Here is a 13,149-nt window from a genome sequence, read left to right on the forward strand (position 1 = left end):
AGCCAGAGGTCAAAGAGGGTTAACCGCAAGCTTTAAAAAGTTGGAGCCACCACGAAAATATTGTTGATATTTTGGTAGCTTCCCAATGGGAATCGAAGAAATACTATTTTTCGTATTCGAGAGAGTTCTCATGAAACAATTACATTTAATTTAGCTGGCTATGATGTCGAATAACCGACAAATTGAACGCTTGTCTGTCACGCATAACAATGATTAAATAATAAATGGAGTCACGACACGAAACACAGTCCTTCCGATTCGGATTTTGTCAGAGAAATATTAAAAAAAAAAAAAATAAAATAAAATTAAAAAAAAAAAATAAAATTAAAAAAAAATAAATAAAAAAACGGTAAAAGGTGAAAAGTACAATAAAGTTCATTAGCCCGGTTCGCAACGATGTTGCAGCCTTTTCGTTATTCACATCGGGAGTCAAATATATTAAAAACATTGCGGGAATTCTAGATCTGCCAGTTTGTCTGTTTCCATGAATAAGATAAATTCGATACGTGCATGTATTGTAATAGAAAACAAAAGTTTCTTATTATTTCGCAACGACTCACTATAGAAACATGCAGAGCATATATACGTGAGTGCTTGTTTCGCGCTGAGGTTATTCTGTGCTACATGTCGATTGTGCTCGACGAAAAATCCCATAAATCTCGTAGCTTTTTTTTTTATATTCGCACGCGAAAGTCAGGAAGAAGACCTCGATAACGAGAACAAACAAAAGGCTCAGCTATTTCATCGAAAAAAGTAAAAATTTGATGCTGGAATTGGGCGATGTTGCGGCATGACTCAAGTGTATAGAAATCTCCAAAGCAGCTTTCGAATACAATTTCAAAATCAGCCATCGCACAAAAGGTTTCGAAAAATGTGTATGCAAATGAATGAAATAATTATTCTCGTGGATGAAACTCTCGATACACCAACAAGATGAACTTACTCTGCGTAGTGAGTTTGATGATCACAGAATCCGTTCCATAACTATTCGTGATCGTACAATTGTAATCCCCGAAGTAGGTTGACATTGGCTCACGAAGAGTAACCGTGCTGACTACCCTCTCTGGTGTATATTCTTCCTGTACGTAAAATGGCGTATTGTTCGACGAGAAATTAAGCTCATGACCGGCGAAACTCCATACAACTGATTCTGCTCTTGGCACCGATATCGCTGTGCATTTCACCTGTTCGTGGTAAAGCAAATAAAAAGCGAATAATAATCATTGTTATGATGATGATGATGATGATGATGATGATGATGATAAGAATATAACAATAAAAAGGGTGATATTTTCATTCGATATTTGTAGGTCCATAAATATTTCAACTATTCAAATTCCTATCGATGTTGTTTTGTACCTCTCGTTTTTTTAAAATCTACACGACAAAACAAAAAAAAAATCTTGCATAATAAAAGAATAGAAATTCATCAACGATTGATTGGGGAAAACAAATGTTTTCTTTTTTTCAACGAGGATTAACGGTATGATGAAAAAATAGCATCAAGAGTGTCAGGATATTGGCCCAATTCTCATGAAAGATGTTTAATATTATCGCGAATACGATAACGCGATCACCATAACGATAGATTTAAACGGAGGACGAAATGAATGAATACGAAGAGAAAAAAAATTGAGTATGCGACGAATGCGGAGGGTCAAAATGAGAAAATTCGTTAGAGTATAAAAACCTATATGCACGAGCGAGTATTGATTCCATGCAAATTGTCCAATCCTCTTATATAATCAATACGAGTATCGGATCGCGGCTGAGAAATTGTTTCAATTGGATCGAATAAAAAAAAGAATGAAAACCGAAAATACATATTTTTCGCTCAAAGTATTAATACTTTGTTCTTCCCCTAACTTTGAAGTTGAACATTGAAATGTTCATAAGCAGCTAGTGTCTGTAACTCGGTGAATTTCATCGAGATAAGAAATATTGTTTTTTTTTTTTTTTTGGGAGCATTAAAAAGGAGCGTAAAGATTGATGTAACTCGTGATCGTTTACCTTGACTACACCTTCGTCAGGAACATACTGTGTTCGCTGTGATACGATGCTCGGTGGTGCGCGAATAAAAACGTTTGCGTAACCGGTCAATTCGGGAAATCCTGGCACGTGAGCCTTGCAGTAGTAACGACCGGCAGTTTCCGGGCTCACTACGACACTTATGTTGGGACTCGTTGCGACTATTCTATCGGAGTCCTCGTGAATCCAAAGAATCTCTGGCGGTGGATTACCGTCGACGTCACACTGCAATATCTCCGTGGCGCCGTAGTGTGTTTCGACGGATATTGGGGGATGTCGAAATTGGGGGCCGTCTGTTTTTATTCGGAGAGAAGAAAAAAGAAGTGAGTGTCCGCCGCAGTAAAAGCAGAGAGTGCGCGTAGATGAAAAATTGGGCTTCGAAAGTTGAGCGAGATTGATTTTCGTTCGGTCACTCTTTGCAGTTGATTAATCAACGATTCTTCAGCTCAATTATTCCGCTTGTGGAAATACTAGTCGAATCGTTTTTATTTTCTCCGCATTTTACAATATCGAAAAAACACGCCTCGAATCACAGAGTCACCCCGTGGACCTTTCAAATCTCGGGCTAAGATACGGGCAACTACAATTGAACTGGGCTGGTCTATAAATTTGTAATTGGTCGATATATCGGTCACGAAAAAAATCTGTATCGAACAGCTCGAAAGCGTTCGATACAAGACACGGTCTTGCTAATAAATCATCGAATCTACGTGCTGACACATTTTCCACGTCTGATTACGCGTCATTACAATTACGCAGGATCGAATACCCGTCGGAGAGTTGAATTAAAAATTCATACGTTTTTTTTTTGTTTTTGCCAAGACACATTCCCCATCTATATGAAATTGAAGAAAATACGTTATTAATTCAGATGTCGCTGCGCGAGACGATAACTTTACCGCGGAAATAACTAATCGCATTCTTTCTTCATGATTTATTCGCCCGATTTGAGTAAGCGACCTCGACAGTAGGAACGCGCGCTATTTAAATGAAAGTACTTAAAAGTACTTTATTTTAGTCGGATCAACGACTTTGTAACACGTACTCATCGTTGTCAATTATGAATCTCGCCATCTTCTGTCAAAATCGTGGATACTCTCGTATCAGAGCACGATCGATATTGAAATCTCCAGGCGAAAATGATCTATTTCCGAAATAAACAGGAGAGGCGATGAGTCGGTCGAAAATACGAGAAAGAAAAAGTATGCGCTCACACTTACATGTTATATCCAATGTTTCCGTTTCTTCGCTCTTGCCGATGTCATTGTGAACTTCGCATTTTACGATCGCATCGTGAAGATCCCTGGTGACGTTGTGGATAATCATTTCCGTAGTGTAGTCGCCTATTACTTTCTTATCGTTGATGTACCACCTACAGTGAAGGAAGGAAACGATGTTGAGAATTCTATTATATATGTATATATAAAAAAAGGCGGAGGAGATTCGCGTCGAGAAATAGTTGAAGAAATGTTCCGTAGCGTGAAGATGGGAGAGAGGAGAAGCGAGGAAGGTAAAAGAATAAGGAGAGAATGGGGGTAAAAGACGGATGTAAATTAGAGGAATTTAGGACGAGCTGAGAAATGTGATGAATACTTTTGAGACCTTTGACCAAACAAAGGAGGCCTAAATGTTGAGTACACTCGAGGAAAAGCTATGTGAGATTCGTAATTTCACAAATTTCTCTTCCCGTACGTCGCATTGCAGAGAGGAAAAGCCTTTTTTCTTCACGCTTTCGTTGTTTCATTCAAGGAAAAAAGAGCCGGCGAAATAACAATATCGTAGGGGGGCTAAAAGGAAAGAAAGGCAGGAGAAAAAATAATTTGGGCCACTTTATCCTTCCCGCATCAGAATTGCTGCACGCCGAGGAAAAGAAACGAGTAAATTTCTGTGAATACGAGCACCGAGGGAATTTCAAGCACCAAGATGGCTCGCTCGTTTACGAGTCCAACGCCGGGAGATCGATACGCCTCGTCGTCGTCGTCGTCGTCGTCGTCGTATTCGTCGTATTCGTCGTATTCGTCGTATAGTGGCTACTATATACTGTTATAGACGGGAAGAAGGGTGAGAGGGAAAGGAATAAGCTACGTTATAAATGAAAGATCATGGTTTCGAAATAGTATCCGTTGACATCGGTATCCCCGTCGGCTTTGATGCATCATCGAAATGTATAATAAAATAATCAAGCTAACACGTACGTACGAACAAGTGTACGATGTGCGATAATGCCTACATTCAATGCAGCTGTGCCATAACAAGAGATTAATGAAATATCTAATACAGACTTTCGTTAAAGGTATTATCAATATCGTCGCTCCTCGTTTTCTCATTTTCATGTCAAATGCAGATGCCCGCTCGTTCGTTCATTAAATTTTCAAAGTCCAAACAATTTTTTTTATCGTAACATCAATATCGCGACGAATCGCTTCGAGTCTAATATCATTCGATACATCGCGCAGCGCACACGCATGTGAAATATAATTTACCGGGCGATCGTTCCAGACTTGACATTGCCCCTATTTTCCACGTATCATTGATCTCTTTACGAACTGGCGGCAAGAGCCACAGACCCGGTCCTTTTTATTCCTGTGTGACTTTATACCCTCCTGTGTCTCAATGAGGCCCATACATACGATGTCCTAATACGCCTTATGAGCGTGCGAGTTTGCGAGTATTGTACTTTAGTGAAGTTAAAGTTCCTCGCGTGCTTACCAGTACTCCATGTCCGGTGGATTCGCTTCGGCATGGCACTTGAACCGCAATTCCGAGCCCTCGACGATACGTCCGTTCTTCTTCTTTGACGATTCGGGCGGAATCTTCAGCGATACTTTCGGGGCATAGCGGACCTGTGAATCGGGCCGACAGATAATACATTTTTTAAAGTGCCAATCTCAATTGAACTCGACGAATGCGTCATTTTAGCGCGTGTAGAGACGAGCCTAGAGTCTTGACGTTAGTGTATCAGAAAGCTGAAAGTCAAGTATCTATATGTGCGGTTCGCGGTATAGCATGCATTGTGTCTTATTTCACTCGCAACGATGAAAAAATGTGTCGATTAACGAAAAAGGTGCGATTTTGTGGGAAATACGTATGAAAATGAAAAAAAAAAAAAAAAAAAAAAAAAAAAAACAAGTAATCGTGATTAGTTAGTAGAGGAATCACGGTGTTTCTCAACGCAGAATCCATTAAACGTTTCCACAAATCGGATTGTATTTATGTTTGTTGAAGCGGGCAATATGTATCAGAAGTATCGTTATCAGGCTGAACTTAAGCTCTCAAATGTTTCTGTACAATACACACGCGTCCTGCATAATTCCACGTCGGTATAAACCTATATCGTCATGTATTTTATTGTAACCGTTTCCTCGCGGCGCTCCCGAATTGTGTGTCAAAATAGTATAAAAAACAGCGAAAACACGAGTAAAGGAAATAAAAGAAAGATGTAGTATAAATGAAACAGGATTGAATCGTGGAACGTGATAAGTGAGAGTTTTCGAACCGCAAATGTAATTGGTCTACGTTGGAGTTTGTTCCCGAAAGACTTAATACGGAGCACATCGGATTGTTAGTTTACGGTATCTCGTGTAGTCATTAGAGCCGAATATATAGACCGTCAGTATTGAGCTATGTCTATATGGATATGGTCGGTGGTATGAGGCATTGTAGCACACAAGGCAAACGCGTACATGGTGAGTTTAGGTTTCGGAGTAATTTAGACTCTGCTTGTATACATTATAGGAATATGTATAATGTAGTAGTTCTATATGCTGCGAGGATAGGTGTGCGTGTTCGTGCACATGTTGAATAGTAAAGTTTAGTACATCGCGTGAAAGCATTTCACGAACCTCGACACGAAGCTTGGCATTTTGAGGTGTGCGATCGGCAGCGTTCTGGCTCTGGCAAGTGAAGGTGGTATTGTCGTGTTCCTTTCGCGGCATAACTCTCAGAACGGATCTGACGGTGGTCAGTGGTCCGCCGTCGAACGGTTCCTCAAACTTTTCGATTCCGTTGTGAAGTACAGTGCCCAAGCCGTCGATCCAGGTTATCTGCAATTCAGGGGAAAAGAAAAAATATATGCCGTCATTCGCGTTTATTCCTTTGGTTGATCTTACGCCGAGTTTGTGCGGCATCGAATTACGGGAGGATCGATCAGGGTGAAATATTCTTAATCATTATTTTCACATCGTTGGGCTCCCCCATCATCCCATCGTTACATCTTTCTCGCGGTATCAAAGTCTCCTAAGCCGGTTACAAGATCACCGGAAATGAGGTTATCGGGATATAAATTTTCCATGTTGATCAGTTCTATTTATGCAGAAGCTCAGGCAGAGGGGTTAATCCGTGGATCGATAGGAGACTTGCATTCACGGGGTTCACTCTGCTTCATGGAATCATTAGGTTCGCCTCTCTAAATTCTTATTGGATTACGCGAGGGGAGAAAAGAGATTCGGGATTAAGAATCAATCCATTATTCGCTCTCTTTTCTCAAAAAATACTCATCTACTCTTTCTACTCTTCTACTTCTCTTCCTACGTTCCTCTTTATCCTGCACACATGCACACACGGATACCTCCGTAAGTGCCCAAGTGCGAAGTATCGATCCTCCGATGAAGCTAGTTCGACTAAATCGATCGGAGATGTTAGCTGCAAATCGGCTTCTACGACGATGTCGTAGGGATGAAAGAGTGCACCTGTATCATCTTCGTGCATTACTCCGGCTTATTACTGGAACTCGAATATCACTAATAATAACGATAGTAATAATAATAATAACGATAACGATGAGATATTGAATTGTATTCAATCATATATGTGTAGAGGGCTTTGAATTACGCGTAGGTATGTGTCGTTCATAAATGTCGAATAACAAAACCAACCAATTCCGATGACAAACGAAGTTTATCAAGAAAATGATGTAGGTGACTACTGAAAATCATTGGTGACAGAGTTGAGAGATAAATATTAATTCATTGGGTAAATTTTGTCTTCTCGTTACGACTAGCAACCCACGCCTGTGCATGCATTATTTCTCCTCTTCAACTGCTACGATGAACTAGTTCGTACGACGTATTGTATAAAGTTTCCGAGAAACTCTAGACTCGGAGAGCTGCGAAACACGTTCATCCCTCATAAGTATGTGCCAAGTTTCCTGAGCACGCATACGGGTGAGAATAATTCTATATGTTCGAGTCCCATAAATGTACTACACAGAATTCGAGTTGTAAAACTCTGGTTATAAGAAAGAAGTGAGGTTTTTTTCGCATGCCTAAAAACACATCGATACGACGACTCGTTTTTGCTTTGATCGTCTTTTTTACGAGGATGTACCAGACCCTGCGAGTATTTCGAATAAGCAAGGTCAAACGATATGGGTGTACGAGCAGGATCGAGCTGAGCGGAGTTTGTATAATCCTCCGTTGTATTTACACCGTTTAAAGAGCCATAAATATAGCCAAAACCGAGTCGATGTTACGTGCCATAAGGTCACCGAAGTGTCTCGAGGTCATGGCATGTTTAATGGAGTATCCCCGCCGCCGCAACAACCATTGCAGGTATTTGCCGAATCGATATTTCCTACTTGATACACTTGGAACACATGGAACCGAAAGCCCGGTCGAGCATTAGTGAAAGATAAGAGATAGGCGAGGAAAGGGGATGGACACGAGCTGCTCTGTCATTAGCCCGTCGATCGGTATCGGCGGCCGTACGGCGTTAACGGTCTCGGTTAACTTATCGCGAATACCGCGTGCAGGCTGGATGCTGAACACGGTGACATTGGATAATGTCCAGCAAATTTCCGGCTTCACGTGCACACACGCGCATACGCAGATGCACGCGCATTCACGCGTGGAAAAATAACGGACAACGGAGCCCCCTTTCGGGGGATAGTCAGATGCTGAAATTTCCGAGACTTTCGTCTGTTCTCTCATCGGCGCAATGTTGATGAAACATTAATTAATTAGTGGTTACGGGAGAATCTGGTGGGCCGGTGAGAAGGCGTGGGGAAGCGACGAGGCCGGTGCGCTATGGGACGTGAGCGCAGTTTCCCCTTTCCACATATATCTCCTCTCCCGGTACTCGTGACGCACCGGATTGGCTGTCGCTAATTAATTAGTATCTCACGAGCGGCTCATCGGGGAGAATAATGAAAAACGAACTTTTCTCTTCAAAATTTCGAATCACGAACGACTACGTGCAGCCATTATATCTGCTAATTAATATCTTTTTCAACTACATTAAACTCGTCGGCATATGCATACGTACAAATTTTCGATATAAAAACTATCGTAGTCGCCCTCGCATTAATATTTTCTCCTCTTCCAACTCGTTCATTCGGCTAAGCATATCAGTAGCGCCCGGATGACGTTTTATTTACATGCAGGTATGCAGGACAGAACAGCCCAACGGAGTTTCACTTATATCACAGAGAGATATACCCAAGGCTTGAAATATGGGAACGGAGGCTGATCCTGAGCACTCAAATCGTCAAGATTTTCACTATAGTGCATAATACGCACTATATTGTGAAAACAGGACTCACAGGACGTAATCGTAAATACAATACTTGAATTTATTTGCGGCCGAAAATACATACAAACATATTTATATGCTCGCATGCTCGTGTCAGTATATATCTGTACACGTATATAATAGCTGTTGTGTATGGGGAGTAAACTGCTGTATATTTAACAAATAGCCTCTGGGTTCAATGGGATAGAAACTATTGTGCCTTATAGGCGTGGAATGTTGGGTTTCAGTGGCGGAGCTGCTGGCTCTTTCTCTAGCTCTCATTCTCCGAACACCTCTCTCGCAGTTGTGCCATACCCGCAGCCAATTTACTACTGTCCACTGCGGGTGAACCGATATTTTGCAATTTACGTCAAATTTAAATAGCTCCGGCAAATCGCAGACACCCGATATGCCCTAGCAACAATATAATGCTATTCATATATATATATACGAGCGGTACGAATCTATATATCTATAGAGGCATATTTATAAAAACGCGCTTTCGTTGCTCGTTTTCGATGGCGAACCGTGAATTTACATATCTGCAGCGTCGATGCTCGCTGATGCCTTTTCCCTCCATTAAAATATAGAACTCCACTGCTGTGCCATCTGCGGTAGAATCGTCGATAATGGTCCATTTAAACTTATGCTTGATATATATCCTCGCTATGCACCCAACCAGCGCGTATACAAACGTCCCTATACATATATTAATACGTATAATATATTTATCAAAGTATGCGAGAGCCCGGGGTACTCTGAAAGCGAAGTATAAGGGAACATAAATGGAACTTCGTCTTCTGTGAAACACGCTTATAGAGACGCTATTTTTTCCTTGAGGGTGAATGATACAAAAGTCGAAATAATTAGAAATTGATCAAATTTGGTGATAATGTTCTTCAACATCAAGTACGGAAACACAAATTTTTTCAAAATTTTCTTCTGCTTAGTTATCGAGTAATTACGCATTAAAGCAGATTTCTTATGCCTGGAATGTATACCTATATATATGGAAACGCTATGCTTATACACGTGAACTTTAGTGATCAATTACTCGATAACTGTACAGAAGAAAAAACTTAAAAAATTTGTATTGTCGAATTTGGCACTAAAGAATATGTTCACCAAATTTTATAAAATTTTGATCGTTTTGAATTTTTTTATGTTTTTAGCATGGTTTAGCATGGCAAGATTGTATCGCCTGTGCAATATATCCTTAAGGAAGTTGAGGCATTAGAATGAAAATGATGTCATCGCTTTTAAACCGATTGCATCTTATAAAGTGAAGTGTAAAAAAAAAATCAGTTAAATTTTCAGACAGTTTAGGAGCGTCGTTGCTGAGAAAAATCAATAACAATTTGGGCCAAATAACATGTAATCTTATGGAAGTCAAGACACATTCAGTGATATCTCCGTTAAAAATGATGCTAAAAATATGAAATTTTTTGGGCAACATGAGCAAGGCTTGCTGAACAATGACAATTTTTTAAAGATTTATTAGGAGATTTACTGAGATTATATTAATAATAAGCTGTTTCCCGTGCAGTTTTTTGAGGCTAGGATCGTCACCGTTCGAGTTTTCGATTGAGCTTTCACCAGTTTTTCGTCTTTTTTTCCCCAACTTTTCTTTAAGGAGTTTCGGTACAGGCGATACAATGTTGCCATGCTAATCCATGCTAAAAAAATTAAAAAATTCAAAAAGTTGAGAATTTTATAAAATTTGGTGAACATATTCTTTAGTGCCAAATTTGACGACACAAATTTTTTAAGATTTTTCTTCTTCACAGTTATCGAGTAATTGATAACTAAAGTTTACGTGTATAAGCATAGCGTTTCCATATATATATAGGTATACATTCCGGGCATGAGAAATCTGCTTTAATGTGTAATTACTCGATAACTAAGTAGAAGAAAATTTTGAAAAAATTTGAGTTTTCGCACTTGATGTTGAAGAACATTATCACCAAATTTGATCAATTTCTTAATATTTTGACTTCTGTACCGAAACTCCTTAAAGTGTATGCAACATTGCCAAACTGTAAACTGGCCTAACTTTTGAAAGGTACAGGTCATAACTTTTGGCTAAAAAAAATGACTGTACAGCCTCAACTTCCTTAAATTTCTTCTTTTTTCGCGGGCATTGTCCTTCGCTTGTTTGACATCTGATGCTATCGAGGGACCAACGTACCTACTCCGCGCCATTGCGAGCGTGAAAATATTATTTTAGCGAACATCCATGATTTTATATGAGAGAATCTGCTTATGTATCTGGCATTATATACTTACACAGGTGAAGTGAGAGACGAGAGACGAGAGACTGAGAGTGGGGTGCGGGTGGCCTACGGGCGTTACGTTTTTGTGCGAGTGCCTCATTGCAGTTGCTGCATGGGAGCCCAATTCTCGCTTCAGCCGTTCAATTTTGAAACTAATAAGGAAGTTTTGTCGGTCGCTTCCAATTTCGAGGAAAGTTTCTCGTTGCTCTGGCATATAGAATACAGAGAGGAGAGAACAAGGGTGAATGGGTTAAAAGAGAGCGGAGGAGGAGAGGAGGATTCGGGGAGGAGGAGACAGGGAGGGAGAGAAAAGGAGAAAACGAGTAAGTGTAAAGAAGAGGATCGAATACACGGAAGACGTTCTCTTGTACAGAGAACCTCGCGAAACGTACCAGCATAACCAGCAGGCGATGAAGACAGTTTGGGAAGTTTGACGGGCTGAAACGAGAATAAGCTTTTTCTGGGGTTGAAATGGAGCGTCGTATCCCGGAAATAGCATACATTGTTAATTTTCGCGTGTATATTTTCTGTCCATCTTCCTCTTCATCGTTCTTCTGTCTTCGCCTCACTCAAAAATTTGTAATCGCACGAGATAATATTTATTTTTGCCCATGACGCGATTCACCGAAAAGTAAATGTCAATTATACTTGAAGTTGACGTCTATATCCTCCGAAAATCAGTACTTCGAAGGAGAAGAAGAAGAGAAGAGAGGAAGAAAAGAATTTGTACGACATTCTCGAAAGTACAACAAGCCTTGGGCATTTCTCTGGTTTCGCTGACGGAATATTTCATTCGTTGGTTAAAAGGGGGGGGTTTTTTTTTTATTTTTTATTTCTGGCTTTATTTTTAGGTTATGCACGAAAAATTAGTGTTATTGTTTTTGGTTAGCTGCTTGAAAATAATGAGAATTATTTAATGGACGATGCAATAATAAACGGTAGCGTGGGTAACGTTGATGAATTCGATTTTCAACCCTCTGTAACCACAATGCTCGCGAGATGAACGGTGCTGCTTCCGTCATTCATATCCCTCCCCCTTGACACACACATACACACACTTTCTATCTCTTCCCTCCTTTCCCACTCTCTTTTCCCCACACCATTGCAGCAGAGGGTGTTGAGGACAACCGATCAACAACGTCATTAGTATGTTACCCATACTCCTGTTTTCCAATTAACCACGAAAATTGAATGTATGTACGAAATCGTCCTGTTTTTATTACATAATATAGTATGGACAGGAAATAAAAAGAAAGAAATAATTATTCGCAACGATAGAGAATTCGGTGTAAACACAATAATTCGTTTTTGGAGGGTCAATTTTGTCGGTCTAGTTTGTCGATTAAGCTCGAGCGGATTTTAATTGAATTACAAAAGAAACATGCAATAAATAGCTGCGGAAGAAAAGTAAACTGTTGGCCAAAAGTAGCTCTTCCCTTTCATCCCGCTGACAAAAGTATCAAAGGGAAGTACGTGTATTGGTGAGAATTCGCAGCTCGTCGACAATTTTATACTCCTATTCTCGTTGGCCTTTTATCTTGTGGATTATTCGATTGGGTCAAGAGTTCAATTTTATCTCGATGGAAAGTAACAGCGAATGTGACGTTACCTACCTACTTTCTTGTGAGTTGTTGCATGCTCCAACAGCCGGAACGCTGTTTTAAATTATCCGAAGGATTTCTGCAAAGTCTGTAAAGATCTGGGACAGAAATGAAGGTAGCTTCAGGGTTAAACTAGTTAGATTAAGAACGAGGCAAGCTAGCGTAACGCGCCTGTGATTATAATTTCAGGTGCACTTTGTCGTCATTGCAAGGGGGGTGGCGCTGAAAAGGACGACGCGAGCTGTCATCGCCATACGGTGTTGTTAACCGGCCCAAGTTTATTTCCCCAATGTACGAACCTGCTGGCTCCGAAGCTTTCAGACTCTGCCACACTTGTGTAAACGAGAGTATGCGAGGGTGCAAGTATTAGCCATAATTGTCATTACAGATTCAAAGCCAACACGCATTTGAAAGTTAGCAAGAGAGGCGTAGGAGGATTAACCAAAGTTTGGCTCCTCGACGGCGTAAGAGGCGCGCCCTCTCGTAAAAGTAAGAAAGCGAGATTGAAGGTTGTTTGAGATTGCGATTAGAGACTTTACGGCTCTTCGCGAATACGATGAAGTTCAACCACGTCATCACACGCTGAGCAATGACGTTTCACGTTGAAGTTTGAACTTGACATGATTAGCTTTAAAAGCGTAACAGTGGCTGCGAGCGAGGGAGAGAGATAAAGAGAGATTAGAAGAGCTCAGTTTGGGAAGGAAAGCTCTCCTGTGAGTACGAACAACAATAATCACTAA

General features: G+C 40.4%; 1 protein-coding gene across 1 annotated transcript in view; it reads right to left on the minus strand.

The window, feature by feature from the left end:
• Positions 1-13,149, minus strand: part of LOC122413026 (irregular chiasm C-roughest protein-like) — a 100,419-nt gene that overhangs the window by 8,676 nt on the left and 78,594 nt on the right. The window contains exons 4-8 of the mRNA XM_043423093.1: positions 5,871-6,071; positions 4,738-4,871; positions 3,249-3,400; positions 2,011-2,321; positions 944-1,184 (exon numbers count right to left, since the gene is read on the minus strand). Of these exons, the coding sequence (XP_043279028.1) occupies positions 944-1,184; positions 2,011-2,321; positions 3,249-3,400; positions 4,738-4,871; positions 5,871-6,071 (1,039 nt within the window). The remainder of the gene's footprint in view (positions 1-943; positions 1,185-2,010; positions 2,322-3,248; positions 3,401-4,737; positions 4,872-5,870; positions 6,072-13,149) is intronic.

Source organism: Venturia canescens, chromosome 7, assembly GCF_019457755.1.
Source record: "Venturia canescens isolate UGA chromosome 7, ASM1945775v1, whole genome shotgun sequence".
Classification (NCBI taxonomy): domain Eukaryota; kingdom Metazoa; phylum Arthropoda; class Insecta; order Hymenoptera; family Ichneumonidae; genus Venturia; species Venturia canescens.